Source organism: Phodopus roborovskii, unplaced genomic scaffold (genome assembly GCF_943737965.1).
Source record: "Phodopus roborovskii unplaced genomic scaffold, PHOROB, whole genome shotgun sequence".
Taxonomy (NCBI): Eukaryota; Metazoa; Chordata; class Mammalia; order Rodentia; family Cricetidae; genus Phodopus; species Phodopus roborovskii.
The window spans coordinates 89624-113633 of record NW_026126192.1 but is presented as its reverse complement, the minus strand read 5'-3'; the positions used below and the strand labels follow the sequence as shown (position 1 = coordinate 113633).

The 24010-nt window shown below is 40.6% G+C and overlaps 1 protein-coding gene across 2 annotated transcripts in view; it reads left to right on the top strand.

Moving 5' to 3' along the window:
- Nucleotides 1-1376: 1376 nt before the first annotated feature.
- Btk (Bruton tyrosine kinase) overlaps nt 1377-24010 on the top strand; it is a 44682-nt gene continuing 22048 nt past the window's right edge. Inside the window, exons 1-5 of one of the 2 annotated variants that reach the window (XM_051179598.1) lie at nt 1377-1541; nt 9821-9991; nt 11007-11105; nt 16474-16542; nt 19552-19633. In XM_051179598.1, coding sequence (XP_051035555.1) covers nt 9851-9991; nt 11007-11105; nt 16474-16542; nt 19552-19633 — 391 coding nt within the window. In that variant the 5' untranslated portion in view covers nt 1377-1541; nt 9821-9850. Of the gene's footprint in view, nt 1553-9820; nt 9992-11006; nt 11106-16473; nt 16543-19551; nt 19634-24010 lie in introns of both variants that reach the window. The other variant, XM_051179599.1, reaches the window with a different exon arrangement.

The following is a 24010-nucleotide window of genomic DNA, read 5'->3' as shown; positions in this document are numbered from 1 at the left end:
TGGCAGCAAGTACATTAACCTGCTGGACCATCTTGCCGGTCAGCCCTCTGGAGTAATTTGAGTCTATGCTAGCTTATTTGTTGGCACTGTTTGGGCATAGTCCTGTTGGTATGGATGAGTGTGCTAGATGAGTGGTTATAAGCATAGGGTGAAGAAGTTGCTTTATCTTCCCTTCCCCTTTGCTTAATTTCCCACAGTGCTCCTACTAACTTGCAATTCCTACCCCAAATGGACCTTTAGAAAGGATGGAACATGTGACAAGGAACATCTACCTGATGGTGAATATCTGTATTCACTCCATTGGTAACTAGAACAGTTACTGCATGTGGCCAGGGAAAGGATATAACTCCTCAATGAAGTAGGGAGAGCCATATAACACTCGGTGCTCATCCATCTATACCAGTGGAATGATTTACCAGCCTGCCATTCTATAAATGCTTTAAATGGAATCTGGTGCTTTCAAAACTCTGTATTATGGCATAACATCTCAGGGTAAGGCAATATGAAAGTGTTCCATGAGTGAAGATGGACAAGGAAGTCATACACTAGGGACTCTGCTAGCATACTGACTGTATTTCTTTGGAGAATCCCCTGAGTGAAGACAGAAGCTGGGACCTGTTGAGGTAACAGTCAGGATTCAAGGAACACATCTAGTCTTGTTTATTGCTTTACAGAATCAAAGAAAATGTCATTAATTGTTTATCTCGGATAAGAAAAAAGGTTTGAACTTGTGATGGCACAGCCTCCATCACCCTAGTACCTTGATTCCAAATGTATTTCCTCATGGCTCAGCTCATAAAGCTGAATCTTGAAGGAAGAATTATTTGCTAAAGAACATTCACCAAAAATGGGGAAGGGCACAAGTCTTTGTGTGGGCTCATATTCAGGCATATTTATCTGTAGGAAAAAAAAAGAGCTTTCTTAGAAAATGACTCAGCAGGGGAAGTCTTGTCTCTACCTCTGTCAGGCTATGTATTCCAGGGTCTCTGAGTAAGCCCTCTTTGTCCCTCAAGTTGAACTGCATGACCCTGAGTCTCCCCTCCTGAGAGGACAGAAGACCTTAACGACACTGGCTTTGTTCTGTGTCTCACCAGCTTGGGTATCTCTCTTCTTCCTGTGCTGATCATCCCCAACAATCCTTTAGGTATGTCATCCCTTTACCCCAGGGAGGGTAGTTTGATGACCGTTTGCTCTGTCCAGCCCCATTATCTCAGGGGACTCAACAACCCCAGGGAAGGTAAAAATTTTGGATTCTATTAGTGAAAGAGGTCCCAGACAAATGAGGGTGGGGAGAGTAGAATAAGGACAGTAGCACGGAACCAGATACCATATTGCTAAGAAAAAAGGCATTGGTTCAAGTCAGGAAACAAAAAAAGGGAACTGAGTGCCTGTGAAAGGGTGGGGTTTGCTCAGACCGTCCTTCCTCTCTGGACTGTAAGAATATGTCTCCAGGGCCAGTGTCTTCCGAGATCGAGATCCACCTTCCAAGTCCCGGCATCTCATTACATCTGGAAAGCTACCTGCATTAAGTCAGAATTGAGGTGGGTCTGAGGTGAGACAGACACTGGGCAGCAGCCATACTGACTTCTCTTGGAACCCTTAAAGGCCAGACAGGAAACATGGCTGGTTCCATATATCTGCTGTCGGAGGAGGCTCGTGGAGAGTGAGAGTGTGTCACCAGCAGAAGACCCTGGCATTCTCTTCCAATGATGGAGAGGAATGTAATGGTCTTCTGAAGATGGCCAGTGTGGTGGGGTGAGGAAAGAGTGACTCGAGCTGATCATTTGAAAAGGTAGCCAATGTTGGAAATGGAGCTCTGCAGCTCTTGGTGGGAAAGAAACACGGTAGGCAGCAGTAGGGTAAAAGCAAGCCTTTTTCACCAAATACTGTTTGCAAAATGTGTCCTCGTTTCAATGAGACCCTTAAATGAAGAAATTCTAAGAGGCCGCTTAATCTGCAAAAACTCTAAAACAGCAGCTCGAGTGTCTCAAGTAGCAGTGCTAACTGAGGAAAGGTCTGTGTTACATGGGGCAGCCTCCATTTGTTTTAGCCTTCAACAGGCCAGATATATTACAAGGATGAGAGCTGGCTTATAGGAAGGTTTGTGTGGAGGCTGTGGCAACCTCGTGGTAATAGTGGGTAGGAGACAGAGCCAGCGGAAAGCAGCCTCCGCCCCAGCCGAGACAGTGTGGTCAACCCCTAAGGTCCCCTGGAAGGTTTTTTTTTTCTCTCTCTCTCTCTCTCTCTCTCTCAGCATTACCTACCATGTGCATGGCTGTCTTTTCTTCTGGCTTCATTATTTCTCCTCTCATTTCCTTTCCCCTTCCCCTTCTTTTCCTGGTCACTGTCCCCTGATCCAGAATCAGTATTTAATAGCCTTGAAATTGCATCCAATTTATCTTGCCACTTCCTCCTCGAACTATTTTTTCTTTCTCTTCCCACTTCCCACTGGCCTGCTACTTTGCTTGGAACATTCTTGCCAGGACTTACTGTGTAAATAAACGTACAGTTGTTAATAGTCCCCTGACAAGTGCTGTATCTCAGCACTCATGACCAATTTTGTTCCTCTGGAGCCCTGCTGGTAGCTGATAGGGTTGGGATAGGGGCAAATGGTGTGAAATTTAGACTATATTGTTTGGATCTTGCTGATGGAGACATTCCGCAGTGATTGGCCAGACATCCAAATGGAATTCTATCTTCCTCACTAGCCAGTTCTCAAGGCTGGAAGGTGTATCCCTTGCTGTGCATTTCCAGAGCAGCAGTGGTGGGGGGGGGCTTGCATTTTCCAGATGCAGAATAGTAGTAGTGCAGAGGCTGGGGTGGAGGGACACTCCCCACAGCTCAGAGGCTGCCCTCTTTGCTGTTAGGTGTAACATTTTAGTTCTGCTCCTCCACTCATTTTGTATGACACACTTCTGGAGCAAGTGTACTATTGCCTTTCTCAATTGTTTGAAATAAGCCACAAAGTAAAGATTCTCATAGAAACTTAAAGTAGTACACCCATGCAGTTTCCCTTAAGGCCTGCCTTACCCACTCTGTTCTGACAATGTTTATTTTCTTTGGAAATAAGGTCTTACCTACCTAGCTGGGCTATATATCCCAGACTAGTCTCAAACTTGAGATCCTTCTGCCTTATTCTCCTGTGTGCTGGGATTGTTGTAGACATTACCACACCTGGCTAGGGTTGTTGTTGTTGTTGTTTAACACAGACTGTTTGATCTATTTGCTTGTGCAAACATCCAGATTCCTGTTGCTTATGGCTGTTATGTTTTATTCAAACTGTTTGCAAATGCCTTATTGGGGAGAACTAGTGTAACTTTCCATCTATTTATAGGGTCCTGGTGCAAATTAAATAGTCACCATGATTTGTTATTTCCATTTGAGCAAATTTCCTATAGAGTGTCTTGGCAGTGGTCTATAGCCATAGCAGGAAGTCACTTAGTTATAAGGGGGAAGATATAGCTGCTGAAAACCAAAGTCTGGGCATTCTCCAAAGAGGCACTTGTGTCTGTATGTCCACTTTTCCCTCAGCAGTGCTAATTCCTGAAGATAAAGGAGGGCTAGAATTTTTAGTGTAACAGAGTTCAAGAAACAGTTAAAGAAGAGCTGGGTGTGGTGGCACACACTCAATCCCAGCACTCAGGAGGCTGAGACAAGAGGATATCCTGGCATTCTAGATCAATCTGAACTGCAGAGCAAGACCTTGTTTCATGAAGGGAGAGAAGAAAGAGGAGAGTGGAGAGGGGAGGAGGAGGAAGAAGTAGTTGTTGTTACAGAGGAGACTGACTTATTTTACTCTAAACTTGATTGGTTATGCATGAAGCCATCAGGAGAGGGGGAGGGGAACACACCTCTGAGGAGCGTGACACAATTGGGCCACGTGTAACTTTCAGTTTGTTATGGAGGGGTCCTATACAGTAATTGAGTATGATCTGAGAACTTTATAACCCGGACTATTTAATCACAGGCATTCCTCCCCACTTCCCACTCTTTGAAAGCCCTCTTCAAATAAGTCACGGCACGCAAAAACTTTGGGTAACACTGGCTATTTGAGCCTCAGCTTTTCTCACTGCTGACTCTTTACCAAAGTGAAAATAAAGTCTCACTCCTAGAAAGAAAGTTTAGAGAGTTAGGAGGAGATGAAAACAAACTGGAGTGTGAGATCTCTGACAGGGTGACAAAGCTAGTGTACAATAAAGTCAGCATGAAAGACGAGTGCAAATGGAGTAAAAATGACGTAAGGATGGAGAGAAAAGGGGGCTAGGGCTGTCACAGCCTGCTCTCGGGAGCAGGAATTGCCATGCTATTTCTGGAAGGTGTTTTGGCAATATGGATCAAAATGCAAAATGCATACACAGTTTCCGTACTTCTTTTCTTTTACATTCCGTTTTTTTTTTGTTGTTGTTGTTGTTGTTGTTTTGTTTTGTTTTTTGTTTGTTGAGCCAGGGTTTCTCTGTGTAACTTTGGAGTCTATCCTGGAACTTTCTCTGTAGGCCAGGCTGGCCTCGAACTCACGGAGATCTGCCTGTCTCTGCCTCTCGAGTGCTGGCATTAAAGGTGTGTGCCACCAACACCTGGCTCCATATTTCTTTATGCATTGTGTGTGGTATGTATGTTTGTATAGATGATGCTGTTGTCTGTGGTATGGGTCTGCTTGTATCTGTGTGTATGCGTGTCATTGTGTATATATGGTTTGTCTGTGTTTGGTGAGTATGTGATTGTGTGTGTGGTGTACATGTATGTGTTAGTGTATGCTGATGCCTACAGAGAGTGACAGCTTCCCTTGAGCTGGAGTTATAGGCAGTTCTGAATGGCTGGTATGGATGCTGGGAACTGAACTTGGATCCTCTAGAAAAGCAGCAAGCACTCTTCTTAACTGCTGAGCTATCTCTCCAATTTGTCTTCATCATTATTATTAATTATTGGTGGTGGTGGTATTGCTCTTTTTATTTAGATTTCAAGACAGGGTTTTACTGTACAACCCAGCCTGGCCTTAAGCTATGTGATCCTCCTGTCTTAGCTTCCTGAGTGCTTAGATGACATGCTTACTACACAGGCTTGGCTAGGAATAATGTCCAACAAGAATCTTAGAAACTTTTTATTTTAAGCCGGGCATTGGCGGCGCACCCCTTTAATCCCAGCACTCTGCTGCAGAGTCAGGCAGATCTCTGAGTTTAAGGCCAGACTCGTCTACAGAGCGAGTTCCAGGACAGGTTCAAAACAATACAGAGAAACCCTGTCTCAAAACAAAACAAAACAAAACAAAAAAGAAACTATTTTTGGCAAAAAGCATTATTGCATGGACAGATGAATAATTTAAACACAAGAAAACTATATGTGTGCAATATGATTCCAAATACAATAAGAAATCTGCACAGAAAAATGAAGAATATGCCAAAATACTAATACATCTATATATGAGATTTGTAATTGATTTTTTTATTTTTAATATCCCTGAACTTGAAAGTTTTTCTACAATGAATTTGTTATTTTAACATAATAGGGAAAAATAAATGTTTTAACCAAAGGGAAACAGAAAGTCAACTGAAAAATAAAGCAGCAACACTGTTAGTGTTTCCCATGAATTTGGTCACCTGTAATGCTGACAAAATAAAGAGGTTCCAATAGAGTCTAAACTGTTTTTTTTTTTTTGGAACTTGTCACTAATAATTGGGTTGCTTTGTTGCTATGGAGTTGACATTTTAAAGACCTTTCTTCTGCCTGGGTGTGGTGGTGCACGCCTTTAATCCTAGAAATTGGGTGGCAGAGGCAGGAGGATCTATGTGTGTTTAAAGCCAGTCTGGTCTACATAGAGAGTTGTAGGACAGTCAGGGAGACATAGTGAGACTCTGTCTCAAAGGAAGGAAAAGGAAGAGTCACTGGGTTTGACATTACCACACAAACTGGGTTTGGTGGTGTAGGCCTATAACTCAGGGGATAAGAGGCTGGAGAGGATCAGAAGGCCAAGGACATCCTTGACCACACAGAAAGTTTGTTGATAACCTGGGCTACATGGGACTTTGTGGCCAACAAATGGAATTCAGCCTAACTCAATCTGGGAAGTAAATGCATGCTACAGAACCTACAAGAACTATACAGTGGGAGCTATAGATGAATGACAGTGGACAAGTCATATAGTCTACAATTATTAGATTCTTTATGTTTGTTGTGAAGAATACATGGAATAACACATAGAAGATGCTGTCCAGAAGCTGGAACATGCTCAGTGGTAGAGCTCTAGACAAGGATACATAAGGTCCTGGGTTTCATTCCCAGCACCACATACATAAATAATAAAATAATAAAAAGTGCCTAACAGATAAATGACACTGGAACAGGAATTCTCTTCTATACTTCTACGGAGAGAATAGAAAAGACCAGATACTTGATGGTCAATTACCCAGAACTTTAAAGGAGGAATAATGAGAAAATGATACCTCTCGAATATTCTGGTTAAGTAGTTGTTTGAGGTACTATTGACTCACATCTATCTCATCAACTCTCTTCAAACATAGGCAAGCTGTATAGCTTACTGAATATTGCTCTAGTGTTGTTCTGAGTAGTGTTTTCTCTTATCACAGGCAAGGGTAATGGCCAGTGATGCTTTCATTTATTGACTCTTCAAGTGCTATTTGTGTTAATTCCTTGGCACAGTGATGTTTGTATGATGACTGACCTCTTACTAACTGGCTTCTTCTTTCTGGATTCCACTGCTACACACAGAGTTGAGCGGCTGCAAAAGGTCACTTTGTGTATTCTTTGTATTCAGACTTTAATGTTATAACCCTGAAACTATATGTCACACAAACAACTTAGATTTTCTATTATTTTTCTCCCTTTTCTTTTTCATCATCTGTTTGAACCTCTCTCAGCATATGTGACATTTCTGTCACTTCTGTTTCCACCCTGTCTCCCACCCCTTGATTAACACACACAGAGGCAGCCCTTGTCATACGTACTTTGTGGTGGGATTGCCTGTATTAGCCAATGGAATTGTTAGAGGCAAAATGAGAGCTTCCCACAGTAAGTAGCTACAAGGCTCTACCTGCTAACACTGAGCAGTCCTCTACACTATACCAGCCTTCTAGAAGATGCAGATATAAATGTTTCTCCTTTTCTATTATTGGCTAATTGACCAGAGAAGTCTAAGGAATAACCACCATATTTTGAGGTTGTGTAAGTCTGTATTGCCTTCTAAGGAATGAGAAAGAAAGTCAAGGGGATACCAAACTATGGGAATTACAATAACCATGCAGTTCAATTGTCTAGAGGTAGAGGCCATTTCACTGCTTGCTCAGAGGGGTGATGGTTACTCACTTCCTCATACTTAGACCAGCACTAAACCTTAGCTCAGTACTGGCATTTTAGAGAGACAGAAGGCTTCCTGTTGTATGAATTGTATTTGTTAAAGGAAAGAAGGGAGGGAGGAAGGGAGGGAGGGAGAGAGGAAAGCAGGAGGCAGGCAGAGGCAACACTCAGCACATGTCTTTTTTTCTTTTTCACATAAGCACATGTCTTACAGGACATGAAAGGACATTATCTGGACTGAAGTCAATGCTGTGTCTAAGCAAGGAGTGTGTCCACTAAGATCCCATAACACAACTGAAGGAAAAAGTCCTCAAGCGCTTTGCTCTCTAGCACATACCCACAATTGGACATGGTTTGTTGCAATGCTTTTGATCATCTTTACTGCTTACTCGGTTTTCTTAGGGCTTTATTTTGCCTTCTGTAATGTGGGTCTGAAAAGGTACTTAATTATAATTCACCATGAAGCAAGAGTGATATTATTACAAGGGTCTCCATGACTCAGCAGCTAATAAGATTAGAGTATTGTTGCTCTGTTACCACTACTTGTGAGTAAAGAGAGGACTGTGCTATTAAGAGGAACTTCTTTGGAATTTGAGCTGAAAGTGAAGGTAGGACTGATTGCTCATAATCTTGTCAGCTTGTCACTCTGGTGGGAGTCCATTTTAGGCAGAGGCCAAGAAAGGAGACTCCTGTAGCAAGTTGTGGGGAAAGGTTTGCATTTCTGCATCATTTTTCTTCAAAGATCAGCAATAAAACATTAACCCAGTGCACTGGCAGAAAAGGCAGTAGCTGTGCAATACATAGAAGGCAAAGGTCATTTTGAGCATTCTGATATTCTTTGAATCCATTCTCGTCTTCTCTTCATGATACTAGAACTGTCTATGCCTCGAGAAAGAGCAAAATACCTGGGAATAGCACCAGGCTTAAAAAAAAAAAAGATGACATTTATCTTCTTACTGGGAAAAAAAATAAAATCAGCTTTTCAGATAAAAAGGAAAAGTTCCAACTTTACTTATCTGGTTCCCATAGTGCCACCAAAAGCAAAAGGATTTAATGAAAATACATCTGCACACTCCTTGGGAGGAAAGAACCCCTGCTTCTAAGAAAGGTCCTAGGAGATCTGACAAATCATTTTACTCTCTGGTCTGTCTTTATGACTGTCCTCTTTTCACTTATGTTTCTAATGAAAGTTTAGAATTGGTAAAATTGTACATAAACTGTAAGTGGATTGATGTGGTGTTTGTGTGTCTGTCTGAAGAAGCCATTGGCGAGCCATGCCTGGTGCTGCAGGCCTATAATTTACATAGTACTCTAGATGTGGAGGCAGCAGAACAGGCCTGTCTGGGCCACCAAATGAGTTGAAGGCAAGCATAAGCTACCCAGGAGATACAGTGTCAAAAATATAATAAAAATTGAAAAGGAGCTAGTGATGTGTCTCAGTGGTTGAGTCTCCATCATGCAAGGCCGTGTATTCCAAAGACTCTTTGATGATTTTATAGAATTTTTTAGAGTATTCTAAGCATATTGTTCTTCCTACATGAGTACAGCTAGCATCCTTAATAGCAACATAGTTACATTGCTTTTCTCTTTTAGAAAAGGACAATTTAATATTTAATTTTGTTGTACAGTTATGAGTGTTGGTCTACATGTACACATATACACCACTTGCATGTCTGGTGTCCTTGGAGGTCAGAAGAAGGCACCTAATCTACTGGAACCGGAGTTATGGGTGGTTGCAATCATGTGGGTTCTGGAAATGGAATGCTGGTTGCCTGCTAGAGCAACAAGTGCTCTTAAGCACTGCTCAGTAGTTACATCACTTTTACCTGGTACCATCTAGAAGGAACCATCTAAAGAAACGGGAGCTGGAGGCCAAAGCCCAAATACACTGCAATAAAGCTATTTTCAACTTGAAAACCAAGCTTCTCTCCTTTGTAATCCAGACAGTAAGGGATGAGCTAAATCAGTTGAATGGCAGTTATTGTATGTATGTTCACAAGTACAGGTGAACCTTTCAATGTCCTTTTGGCTACAGACCTGAATGGGTCAACTTCTGAAAAATTACATTTATTGTTTAGGAAACTTGGAACTGAAAGACCAGTATCTGCCTTAGTGAAATTCTGGTACCTGAATGATGCTTTCTGAGAATATTAGGGTCAAGAGTTTCACAGAGATTTTTTGCCATTTACAGATTCTGGCCATGTGTCATTAAAGGGTAAGTAGTGTAAAGTGGAAGTGGTGTCTAGACATTGCCAAACGCCCTGGCATATGTCGTTGGTTATCTAGAACCAGTTCCCTTACACAAGAAGCCAGGCTTTGTTCAGTGTACATTCACTGTACCTGAAATTTGACAGAATTGGAGACTGTGGAAGGAGGAGGTTAGGAAATAAGTAAGGCTCCTTTCTTGTGTTGCACATTTGGGTTTGGTTAAAACAGGTAACAAAGACTGGGGTGGAACCAGGAGGGATAGAGATGATTGTGCTAAAATCTCAAAACCTTGCATTATCCACAGCATACAAGTGAGTTCTGGAGAGTGGAAGTCATGGCAGCAGTGATCCTGGAGAGCATCTTTCTGAAGCGCTCCCAACAGAAAAAGAAAACCTCACCTTTAAACTTTAAGAAGCGCCTATTTCTCTTGACTGTGCAAAAACTTTCCTACTATGAGTATGACTTTGATCGTGGGGTAAGTTTCCCAAATGTGAAGTCTGAATTTCCCCATTTCAAGGATTTAGACATGAGATAGGGGCACTGGGCAAGGGGGTTGTAGAAAGAAAACAGACCTAAGTACATCAAACTCTAAAAAATATTTCCTAGACCAGGACTAGGTGCAATCATGCCAGGGAAAAATTCAAGAGTGTTAGAAGCTGTTCAGTATGTCTGTCATGGAACCTTGCAGTTGGTAACAGTTCATTATATGCTTGCTGAGAATACAATCCAAGGATTCAGCATTGCCTTTTATCTCTTTTTGTTGTCATTTTGTTTGGTTTGGTCTGTTGTTTTTTGGGTTTGTTTTGCATTGGCTTCTTTTCGTTTTTCGAGACAGGGTTTCTCTGTGGCTTTGGAAGCTGTCCTGGAACTAGCTCTTATAGACCAGGCTGGTCTTGAACTCACAGAGATATGCCTGCCTATGCCTCCCGAGTGCTGAGATTTAAAGGTGTGCGTTACCACCTCCCAGCTTGATTTAGTTTTTTTGTTTGTTTGTTTGTTGTTTTGAGACAGGGTTTCTCTGTCCTGGAACTCACACCTAACACACCCTCACCCCCACCCCACCAATGGCCAATGTCTCCACACCGTGAGTGCTGGGATTACATGTGTTTGTCACTACCGCCAGCCTGCCTTTTTGTTTCCTGTGACAAAATTGCCTATAATCATTTATTCTTCCTTGTCATCTGTTTTGATTTGGTATTTAAAGGTTAGGTAGATGTTGGATTATTTTTTACTTTAAAAATAACATTTTTTTTTTTTTTTTTTTTTTGGCTAGGCAAGGAGGCACTCACTAATGCTAGAACTCTGGTCTACATAGTGAGTTCCAGGCCAGTCAGGGCTATATAGTGAGATTGCTGTCTCAAAAAACAAAGAGAAACCAGCTTCTGATAGAGTATGTGTGCTGCCTCACTACAGGGGATGATAACAATGTATAAACGTCTGGTTGCTTGATCATTCTTAATCTTCCTGCATTTTCTTCCTCATTCCTTCAGAGAAGAGGCAGTAAGAAAGGTTCAATAGATGTTGAGAAGATCACCTGCGTTGAAACAGTAGTTCCTGAAAAAAATCCTCCACCAGAAAGACAGATTCCGGTAAGAAGTTAGTGTCAAAGAGGGGGAGCTGCAGTTTGTAAGGCGATTGGAACTTACAAATACACCATAGGAAAGTGCTGTTATAGTGCATTGTAGAACAGTTTTGTTTCTTTACAAACTCTTCATCAGGAGGCAGTGAGATGACCAAGTGGGTAAGGGGAATTGCTGCCAAGCCTGACGACTTTAGTTCTATTCCTGAACCTCACATAGTGGAAGGAGAGAACCAACTCCTGAAAATTGTCTGCTCACCTCCACATGAGAACTGTGGACACACACACACACACACACACACACACACACACACACACACACACACACACACACACACACGAAACAGATAGAAAGCAAAAATGAAAGAAGGAAAGAACAGTTTGTCATTCAGGCGATGGTTCAGTGGTAAAGTGCTTGCCAGAGAAGTCTGAGGTCTTGAGAATCCCTGGAACCCAACTAAAGCCAGACCCAGGAGTGCATGCACACTTCCTGAAAGATGGGAGGCAGAGACAGAATTCTTGTAAGCTCAAGGTCCAATTAGTCTGGCATTTGCAACAGCTAAAAAACGTGAGCATGTCTCAAAGAAGGTAGAAGATGAGGACTGACAGCTGAGGCTGTCCTCTGCCCTCCACAGTCAAGCTCCTGAAAATAAGTACATACATACACACACACACACATACATACATAGAGAGAGAGATTAAAAAAGAATTTGCCAAAAGAGAATTTGCTTGCTTTGTTTGAAAATTTATTTTATTTTTAACCGTGTGTGTGTGTGTGTGTGTGTGTGTGTGTGTGTGTGTGTGTGTGTGTGTGTGTTTGTGGTGTGTATACAGAGGCTACTGTCAGATTCCTGAGTTAGAATTTCAGGTGGTTGTGAGTGGCTGTGGCTTCTTGGGATCAAGCTTGAATCCTCTTGGGTGGGTAGTTTCATATGTACTCTTAACCACTGAGCCAACTTTCCAGCCTGAAAAGTCTTCAGTCTTCCATGAATTGGTGCACACTTAACCTGAATAACTTTATAACACCCAAATTAAATTAATGATGTATTGGCCTCTCACAATGGGCAGAGAATTGGTTTTCCTCTTTCAAGTGCCAATGTTAGAGTTATGACTTGAGTGGGTCTCCATGAAAAGGCTGAATCACAGGAGATTATTTTAAAGAACTTTATTTATTTGTTTGTTTGTTTATTTTGAGTCCTACTCTGTAACCTAGACTGGCCTGAAATTCACCATGCAACTCAGACTGACCTTTAATTCTTTGCAATTCTAACTCCACCCTCCAAGTACTGATATTATGGTCATGAAATTAAAGCCGTTTTTTTCTTTTAGTTTCTCTGTGTAGCCTTGGCTGTCCTGAAACTAGCTCTGTAGAGCAGGCTGCTCTCAAACTCACAGAGATCTGCCTGCCTCGCCTCCCGAGTCCTGGGATTAAAGTCATGCACCACCAATGCCCGGCTAAAGCCTATTTTTTTCTTTTTAAAAAAAAATTCACAATAATTATTATTGTGTGTGCATGGGTGTTTTACCTGTATGTATATCTGTGCACTACATTCTTGCCTTGTACCTGAAGGGACCAGGGAAGGCATTGGATCCCCTGGAGCTAGACTTACAGATGGTTGTTAGCCACCACATGGGTGCTGGGAATTAAACCTGGGTCATTTACAAGAACTGTGAGTGATTTTAACTACTCAGTTATCTCTCCAGCCCCTAAATTATATTCTTTAATATCTTATTGTTTATCCCCCCTCCCCGAATTCCCAGGGTTTTTCCAGGGAATAGTACCTGCTGATTATTGAGTTGATTTTTTTGTCATCTTATTTTTCCTGTTTATAAGACTATGCATATCTAGTATAGAAAATGGAAAAATAAAGAAATCACAAAACTAAGATAAAAAGATGTATAACCTCATTATCCACTTAAGTAATTATCATACTCATACTGGTACATACAGGTTTAAATATATTTTTCTCCACTAGCAATACACATGCATCTATATATTATATATCTTGCTTTCCAAGCTATCTTTTTTGTGGGGGGAGGAAGTTGGTGTTTTAAATTTTTTACTTATTTTTTTGTGCGTGTGTGGTATGAATGTATGTAAATGCATGTATACTTTTTTGTATGGATGTGGAAGCCAGCGGTCCAAGTCAGATGTCTTTGTTACGAGCATGTTTTCCCGCTGGCCTGGTCCCATTGCCACACCAGCCCCAAATAACACACAGAGACACTGTATTAGATATAATGCTGTTGGCCTGTTACTAGCATTACTTATTGGCTAGCTCTAACTTAAATATTAAATCATTTTTATCGATCTAAGTGTTTCCACATGGTGTTATCTTACCAGAGAGAGGGTCCAGGGTTCTGCTCCCCTGGTCCTACATTTTGAATCTCTCCTACCTCTCCCGCCGAATTCTCCTTGTCTCCTAGTCCCACCTATCTTGCTTTCCTATTGGCCAACAGTGCTTTATTCATTAACCAATACAAGAAACATATTCACAGAATGACATCTCCCATCATGTCTTTCTTTTCCCTTTAAAATTATTTTATTGTATCTATCTATCTATTTATCTGTCTATTTTTCTATCTATCTATCTTTATTTACTTATTTGTTTGTTTATTTATTTGGGAGTATGGAGCCCTAGCTGGCTAGGAATTTACTACGTAGAACAGGCCAAACTTAAAGTCAGAGATCCACCTGCCTCTGCCTCCTGAGTGCTATAATTAAAGGCGTGTACCAACACACCTGGCTACATTTTTGATGTATCTATCTATCTATCTATCTATCTATCTATCATCTGTCTGTCTATTTTGTGTAAATGGGTGGGTGCAAATGCGCCACAGCATAAATATGGAAGGCAGAAGACAACTTGAAGAAATCAGTTCTCACCTTCGACCATGGAGTTCCTGGAGATTGAACTCAGGTCACCAGGCTTGGTGAAAAGTGCCTTTACTTTCTGAGACTGTTTGTTGTTCCTTTGCACTTTTTTAAAACTATTTTTATTATTTTATTTGTATGGGTGTTTTGAATGTATGTATGTCTAGAAGCGGAAGTCAGATTCTCTGGAATTGGAGTTACCTACATTTGTAAATTGCAGTATTGGTGTTCAGCATCAAGCCTGGGTCCTCTGCAAGAATAGCCAGTGGTCTTAACTGCTGACTCATCTCTTCAGCACCCCACCCTTACTTTTCAGGTTTATTATTTTGTGAATGTTTGCATGCATGGCACCACGTACATGCCTGGTACCTGGTGCCAGTGGAGGCCAGTACACTGCATCAGATCTAGTGTAGGATCTCATGGAACTGAAGTTACAGGCAATTGTGAGCTTCCAAGTAGGTACTGGGAACCAAATCTTGGTCTTTTGCAGGTTAGCAAGAGCTTGTAACTGCTGAGCCATCTTCAGCCCCAAACATTTTTAAGGTGTTTGAGTGTTTTGTCTGCATGTGTATAAATGCAGTGAGTGTGTGCATGCCTGGTATGAATGGAGGCCAGACTAGGGAGTTAGATTCACTGGACCTGAAGTTACAGGTGTTTGTGAGCTGAGGTGTGCATCCTGAGAGTTAAACCCACTCCTTTGCAAAATTAGCCAGTGCTCTTAACTGATGAACCATCTCTCCAGACCCAATGCTTCCGTTCTTTTTGTTTCTATTCCATTTCATTTTTCAGAAGTGGAGTTGTGGCATTTTATAGTTCTATAAACTATGTAGGGTGGCATTTTATACATCTTTAAAACATGAGATATTTTAAATGCTAGTTAATTTTTCAGAGAAGAAACATAATATTTCATTGCTGACTTGTTTCTTATAAGACTGAACAATATTACTCATTTCTATTTTTTCATTTGTGAGTTGCAGATTCATCTTTTGGCTACATTTATTGAGATATTTACTGTGTTTCTAACACTTACAAAGACATCTTGATATAAGAGTATTATTCTTTTGTTAATATTAGTGTGTTGAAAATATTCTTCCAGTTTTTTGTTTGTTTGAGACAGGGCTTCTTTGTGTAACAGGACAGCTCTGACTGTCCTGGAACTAGCTCTTTTAGACCAGACTGGTCTCGAACTCTGAGATCCACCTTCCTCTGACTCCCGAGTCTTGAGATTAAAGGTGTGTGCCTCCACTGCATGGCTCTTCCAGTTTTTTAATCTTTAAATTTGATTTTGGTTTATTTTATTCTACCCACACAGCAGTTTCTTTCCTCCTTCATCCTTTCCCTTCATCTTCTTTTCTCCATCTTTGTCCCTCTCTCTCTCTCTCTCTCTCTCTCTCTCTCTCTCTCTCTCTCTCTCTCTGATAAATGGTCTCACTATGTATTTCCAGCTGACCAGGCTGGCCTTGAACTTACAGAAATTGACCTCTGCCTCCCAGGTGGTAATAAGAAATGCAAATGCCACCACACATAGCACTTTCATCTTTTTGTTTCTGTCTTTCTTTTTCTGTTTGCATTTTTGACAGTTTCACTCTGTACCTCAGGTAGCCCAGGTTGGCTTGATCTCCCTTTAGTACTGAGCTACAACCCCATTCCACCATAGTTCTGCTTTCATTTTATGCTCTTCAATCCATCTGAACTTTACATTGGTGTGTGATGTGAAATAGCTATCCAGTTCCTAGCACCAATTATTGAGAAGCTACATTTTTGCTAATGATTTGAAATGTCTATAAGTCTGTGGGAAGTAATAATTATGAACTTATTTTGGGGCCTGAAGTGTTGGCTCAGTAGTTAAGAGCAATTGCTGTTCTTGCAGAGGGCATAAGTACAGTTCCCAGCACCCACAATGGATGGCTGACAATTGTCATAACTCCAGCTCCTGGGTATAACATGTCCTTTTCTGGAATCTGTGGGCATTTCACGCTCACACACACACACACACACACACACACACACACACACACACACACAATAAATATTTTCTAAAAAATAAGAACTAATTTTTTTGCAAATGTTTTCTGAATCCATGGTAGAAGATTCCCAAAACCTAAAGAAATTCATAAAAGAGCAGCACTTCTGTCTTAAGTTATTTTTCTATTACTGTGATAGAACACCATGTCCAAAACAACTTGTAAAAGAAAGTGTTTAATTTGGTGACTATGGTTTCAGTGGGTTAGAGTCCATGATGGTAGAGTAAAGGCATATCCACAGCAATAGCTGAGAGCCTACATTTTGACCCACAACTTGGAAGCTGGGAGGTTTTTTGGTACCCCAAAGCCTGGCCCCAGTGACACTTCCTCCAATAAGACCACATGTCCTAATCCTTCCCCCAAAAGTTCCACCAATCAGGGACCAAGTATTCAAATATATGTAAAGCAATGGGGACATTCTTATTCAAACCACCACAACTTCCATAGGTAACCATGCTTCCTTCCTTCTTTTATTACAGAGGAGGGGTGAGGAGTCTAGTGAGATGGAACAGATTTCAATCATTGAAAGGTTCCCGTACCCATTCCAGGTGAGTTATTTTATCTGGCCCACTCTGGAAAATCCTCTGTAATGAAGTAATTAGGGATCTGATAAAGGATACTAGGTCCCAGTGAGCAGGAATTGAAGTAGTCAAGGAAGTCATGTTAGGAAACCAGGCCTATTTGGCCCACTGCATAGTATGCCACTCACTGAGATGAGTTTCCAAGTGAGAAAGAGGTCATTTACAAGGCAGACAGCTGTGGAAGTAGGAGATGCAAGTGTCAAATTGTCTTCCCTGCAAGGGTTGAAGGACATTTATTGGAAAAATAAGTGGGGTAATTTAAGGTATGGAGACAGGTGGTTAAAGCTAATCAGTCATGGGCCAATGCACAGTCAATTGTCATGGCTTTTCATGGGAAATGTCTTCAGAAAATGACATGGTACGAGGGTGGAGTTTTTGGCTCCACTAGATCATCATTTGGGAATCTACATAGGCCCAAGTTTCTCCTAATTCCCTCTCTCTCTCCATCCTACCCCTCCCAACTCTCTCTCTCTCCCTGTCTCTATCTCTCTCACCCACTCTCTGTCCCCCAATCCCTCTCCTACCCTTCTTCCCCTTTGCTCTAAGCCTCTTCCTCTCCTCCCTAACCCTCATCTCCCTCTTAGTCCTCTCCCTCTCTATTTTAAATCGCTCCATGTTAATCTTCTTCTCTCCTCCATTTATTTATTTATTTATTTATTTATTTATTTTTCTTCGTTTACATATCCATCCCAGTTCCCTCTCTCTCCATTCCTCTCTCCCTCCCATGCCCCCACCACCACCCTCCCATCCCACCCACCACACACACACACACACACACACACACACACACACACACACACACTCCACAGGAAGGGTGATGCCTTCCAGGACAGATCAACAAAATCTGTCCTCCAGTTTTTTCTTTTAAAAAGTGGAGGTCTCTCTATGAGATGTAAGGCAGATCTCAAATTTACAATCCTCCTACCATAGCCTCCCAGTTGCTGGGATTACAGAGTTACTAACTGTAGTGGGTGCTACCACACCCAGACAGAACTGGTGATAGTGGTTGATAAGAGACCTTGGAGATCTCTGAAAGGTAACCTAGGCAACCACTAGTATAATTAACCCTATGTCAGAGGTCTTATCTACAGTAAAGGTGGGACTGGCTAATTTTATACCTCAGCTGTGTCACTTGTAAGATTAATGATTTCTTTTGAAGCCACATAAAAGCAAACAAAGGGTAGGTTGGTGTAAATGAGATTAGGACAGCTGTGTTTGTTGGTTAGTCACATGGAAGTTAGGATTCTGCCCTCCCATGGAGTCTTAGAGATAGAGGTCTTATTCTTTGAATGCTAATATGCATGAAAATGGCTGTCAGTTTCTTACAAGATGCTTCTGAGTTGCAAATGAGATATATTTGCTATTCAAAGACCTTCATTTAGTAAATATGCAGCAGAAGCCTCCTGGCCATCCAGCAAAGGCTTGCTTATTTATATTTTAAAATTTTACACACAATATATGAGATTGACAAGCATATTTGCTTTTGTATTTTCCTTATCTAATACAGTTTCTTTCTATATCTACACCCCAAAAAAGATTATAAGTCAATAGGAGTCCTACTATACTGTCTTGTTTATGGTGGCTGAATTAAGAAAGACATTCTGCTTGTTGACTGATCATTTCACTTCCTTCTGGCTCTGCATGGCTATTTAATGGCGGCCAGATGGGTTGAAAAGACAGGAAAGGGGAGGGAAGGGGTAATATTAGGAAGTTCAGTGTGGGGAAGGCTTATTAGACATAAACCTAAATTCCCAGATAGTCTGAAACAGGCGAAGAACATCTTTTTGATAGTGCAGTGTAAGCCATAGAAAAGAGTACAATTTGGGCTTCAAATTTGGGCTTCAAAACAGCTTGCCTGTATCCTGAGAACTGTGTAGGCCACATTTGGTGAATGTAGCAGCCTCAGCAGCAGTGAAAGCCAGAAAAGGAAGTGGAAAGTCTCAGGGGAGGGGGCTTTCTGTCATGGACATATGAGCACAGCAAGACCAACAAGCAAAAAGAAGAATGTAAAATGACTTCTTTCCTGGCTGACAGTTAGAAAACTTGTGAAGGACGAGTGTTTGTGACATTTTTTATCCCAACTGTCTTTGAACATGATCTTGTTTGGCTGCATGAAGAGACGATGAAGAACGGCATTTTATAAATAAAAATAATTTTAAATTCAAAAATAACTAATATTTAACTTTAGAATTCATTGTATGATACCTCCTAACTTTGTGAAGGTTAGATCCAATAATGTTTCTTGAGACACTATTTCACTATGTATCTCAGGCTAGCCTAGAATTTACCATCCTCCTGTTTCAGTGTCCTGAGTGATGGGATTACAGTTATAAATCACCATGATTTATAAAAGAACCAAATCTTTTATTTTTTATGCATCTGTGTTATATCCAACATAGTGAACTTGGTAAGTGTTAAAATATAAATACTGATTTGATGATAGTCCCTGTTATATATGTATTCAATTTGAAGTGAATTTGTAGTTCTAAATTTGTTATGGCAAATGTTAATGAGAGAAAGCCACTGGCAAGGGTTTTAATAGTCACAAATTAAAAATTTACTCCCTCTTTTCCAAGCCCCAAACCCCATAAATACTATTCAAAGCTTACCATATAAAGCAAAATTTAATACTGAGATCATAAAATAGTCTTTGTTAAAGAAAAAAAAAACTCTACCAAATGCTAAAAAAGACATTGTGGACTAAGTGGGCACATAAGTTAAAACATACATCAAGAGGACTTAAAAGTATTCAAAAGCTAAGAACTTTGAAGTCTTATGTCCCTGGACATGAATAGTTCAGGAATTCTTCAACTGATTACCTTGACCCCAAAACCACTGCTAACTGAAGATCCTGGCTTTCTCTTCCTTTTATACAACATTTATACAGTGTTGTGCCTTAAGATTCACTCATTGCTCTAAGATTTTCTTCTATTCTCTGAATTCTAACCTTGAAATTTGGTGTGTCTATTACTCCAGGTTGTATATGATGAAGGACCTCTCTATGTTTTCTCCCCAACTGAAGAGCTGAGAAAGCGGTGGATTCACCAGCTCAAAAATGGTGAGCATTACTTTGAAAGTAAACTAGTTTTAAAAAGGAAGAGAAAGAAATCTTAAGAAAGAGAGACAGGAGGGAAGAAAAGAGAAATGAGGTATAGAATATGAATAAAAAGTATGAATAAAAAATAACATATTAGACTGAGTTGTAACCTAGTTCCATTATCTCTCCAGTATAATTTTGTGCTTTTAAAGTATTATTATTATTATTATTATTATTATTATTATTATTATATGAGTGTATGTGTGTGTGTGCGCGCACACGCGAGTGGCACACCTCAGCAAGTATGGAGACACTTTCAGTAGTCGATTTTCTCCTTCCATTGTGGGTTTTAGGAATGGAACTTGGGCCCGCCAGGCTTGCATGAAAAGCTCCTTTACCCAGGAAGCCATCTCTCCAGCCCTTCATTATTATTATTTTTTGGTTTTTAGAGACAGGGTCTCTCTGTAACAGCCCTGGCTGTCCTGGAACTCATTCTGTAGACCATGCTGGCCTCTAACTCAGACATTAATCTGTCTCTGCCTCCCGAGTGCTAGCATTATAGGTATGCACCACCTGGCTGTGTCTTCATTTTCTTATTTACACAAAACTTTATATAACAGTATCATGTAAATGCACCATTTACAAAGGTGGTATGTTGCTCAATGATTATATAATATTTAAAGTCCTGGGTATGAAATACCTAGCTTTAAAAAATAATTAGATGGGCTGTGAGAATGCTTGAAGTCAGAGATAAAGAGTCTGGTTTCAAGCCAGTTTCTATTACTGACTTTTGTCAAGTAGGCTATGATCCAGTTTTTATCTGCCAAGTAGCAATGATTATAATACCTGACATACCCACCTCTAGAGTTGCCTAAGAATCAAACAAATAATAACATTTGTAAAGGAATGAGTAAAACCATAAGGCACTAAATAAGATGGTGTAACCATCTCTTCATTGTGGGTAAGTATCTCCCAGAGTTATTTTGTACTCATTGCTTTGTGAAGACTAAAACTTGAACATTTCCTCAGTGTTTCACCACACAGTGATAAAGATAAGTTTCTCTGGAAATGCTTGCAGCACAGGATGCATGCACATATTCTCGTGTGTATATATAGCTACATGTCAAGTGACTGAGAGATTAACTGGTTGAGTTGACATCAGGAAAGGCTGCCTAGCGAAACAGGAAGGAGGGCAGCCCGATAAAGGCACAGTTGGGTTATTGCATGACAGCCCTTTATCTTCACAAACACTTAGATTCCAATACTCAGTGGTTTGCCTTGTTCATCCCCTTGAAAGTATAATTAGTATAAATTACAATCACCAATTCTTTCAAACTGAAAGAGAAAAGGAAGGAAAGGACCATTTGCTTATAGCGTTCTTACTGTTTACCAGACACTGAGTGAAGTAACTTATATGTATTATTGTGTTACATTCTCGCAACAATCTTCAACTAAGAGCAACAACAATGAGCACCTTACAGGCAATTACTATGAGCCAGAGTCTGTGATAAGGGCTTCAAATGTATCAACTCATTTAATCTTCACAGTGGTTTTATGATTTACCATCCTGTCTCCAGGTGAAAGAATTGAGGGTCAAAGAGGTGGCAAAATCACAGTGGTGAAGCCTGGGGACAGGCTTGAGACTCCATTCTCAAAACAAATATACTATTTCCAAGCCAGCCAACTATTCCTGGAGACTGCTAGAAAAACTACAGAGGGCATCTATATTTGTACCTCTTTGTTTCCCTAGACAGTGTTAATTCAATTCTCACACATAGAAAGTAAAAGTGATAAAAGATGCGCAAATTGATTTTTCTACGGGAGTAAGTGCCTACCACCAATTTATGCTCTGCAATAATGGCTAGCAGCGGGTTAGGAAGCAGGAAACCATGGGCAGACTATCTGAAGAGAAGTGAGGGAGAAATGTGTGAGTTAGCATTTCTTTTACCCTTCAAACACTAATTTCCAAACCAAGTTCATTAACCAAAATAGCAATAGTCTAAACATAAAGTTAAGACAACAAAAATTCTGTCACTTCAGCTGGATTGTTGATGGTATGGCTAGGTACAGTTTTGCATCCTCTTTCTAGTTTCTGTTTTGCTGAACCTATCTCCAGTATAACTTTCAAACCTGTTTGGCCTTTTTGGACATCCCACAGGATACAACAGGAGCAGTGGCTTCTTTTTCTTTTTCTTTTTTTCCTTCTTCTCCTCCTCTTCCTTCTCCTTCTGCTCCTCCTCCTCTTCCTACTCCTTCTGCAAGTTTATTGGGGTTTATTACTGTTCTTGATAATGTTTAGATATCTCCAGGACATATTTTACACACAAAGAAATGTTAGAGAAGTGTTATATAAGAAACTATTTTTTCATTTCTTGCTATTTTCAAATTGTGGTCTCTCTTTCTTCATTCTTTCTCTCCCCCCCCCAAAAAAAAACCCTGTAGGACTGAAGATCTATCTCAAGGGTAAAGGGCTTGCCTAGCATGTGCAAAGCCATGTACCTTGAAACTCAGTGTATTAAAATAAAAAGGCAAAACTTCAGTGTAGAAGTACTTTCATGTGCTAAGGGTGGGCTAAGGGCCCCCAAAAGGACAAGTGTCACATGTTGCTAGCCTGCATGGAAATGACGGCCACATATCACTTTAAAATGGCATCTTTTTTAGAATCATTTAGGCTTTCAGCTGTGTGAGTCACTCTAAGGAGACGAAGCAGGAGCATCATCTAGTGATTTGTATTGAAATTCAGATGAGACTCATAATAATATCAGGATAGTCTTTGGTGCTAATAATGAAAAGAAGTGAGAGCTGTTGTGCTTCTTGTGGTGACACATGTCTTTAATTCCAGCACCAAGCAGGCAGAGGCAGGAGATCTTTGTGAGTTCCAGGCTAGCTTGGTCTACATAGAGAGTTCTAGGCTAGCCAGGGCTACAAATTTCAAAACCCTGTCTCAAAAACAAGACATTTAAAAAAACGTTATTAGAAACCTTCACATCTCATTGTGGCAATACTGTCCCTGCCTTGGGTTAAGAAGCTTCAAGTGGAAATCACCAACATGCAGAGGAGAAGTTTTCATTGAGTATTGATTACTGCTGGAGGGTTTTAACCATAAGGAAGCATGGAGGAGCCTTCCAAAGTACTGGATCTAAGCGAGGCTAAACAATTAATGACAAAAGTAGCTAAGCACCACAGGTCTATGTAATTTATCCTAAATAAGTTGTTACCATAATTTAAAAACAAGACCTAACATCTAGCTGCTGTTTTTTCTGTTTCCCATTTCTTCCTCTCCTCCTCCTTTTCATCTACTTTCTCTTTCCCTCCCTCCTCTTCTTCCTCCTCTATCTGCTCCTCCCTCACCTCCTCTTCCTTCTCCTCTATCTGCTCCTCCCTCACCTCCTCTCCCTCATCCTCTTCTGCCTCTTCTTCCTCCACCTTTTTTATTAAGTTTGAGTGCATGTGTGTGCAAGCATGTGTGCCATGCTACAAGTCTGAAAGCCAGAGGAAAACTTTCCTTGAGGGATTTCTCTCTCTCTTCTCATCATGTGGATCCTGGGGATTGAAGTCAGGTTATCAGATTTGGTGGTAGGTGTCTTTACCTGCAGCCATCTCACCGGCCTCCCCTTTTCTATTTTTATTTTCTGTTGTTTGTGACAATATCTTTTTTTTTTATTTAATTTTATATAACAAAGTCCAATTAAATGAAAACAAACATTTATACACAATATTTGGGAATTTGGGCGTCGTTCTTTCCAAACTACTTCCTGCTGGTAAGGGGCGCTGTCTTGGGGGATTCGAAGACAATATCTTACACTATAGCCCAGAACATCCTTCTGATTCAGCCCTACCAGTGCTGGGATAGGTGTGACTCATCACACCTAGGACTTTCCAAAAAATAGCCATATCGATAGGACTCAGCCAGGGGCTCTTTCCCTTTGTTTCCTTAAACACAGTAGTGGATACTTCTACATTAGAACAACAACTATTTCTCTCCTATCACTACTGCTCCTCCTCTTTAGTGCTAGTACATAAAACCAGAGTCTTGTTCATTCTAAGGGTATGTTCTGTTGCTGACCTATATACCTCAGCCTCACAATTATTCTTGAGTTTGTTTGGTCAGGCTTAATAAAGCATATTCTTATTGACCTTTAAATACAAGCTCACCAAAATTAATGGAACAATGATACAGGCAAAGCTTCAACAACCAATGTAGGCAGTGAATTATGCATGTTAGAATAAGAATTTTAGACAGTCTTCTGGTAGTGTCAGTGCCATAGATCAGTCTTTCAAGTACTTGTAGAATAAGCACCAACCATTGTACTTACCTGACCTGCCACCTGTGCATGGCTGAAACAATCAGTGGCCCCTAGGTTCTCCTGATGGGACACTCTGCTTTTCTAGGTCTTC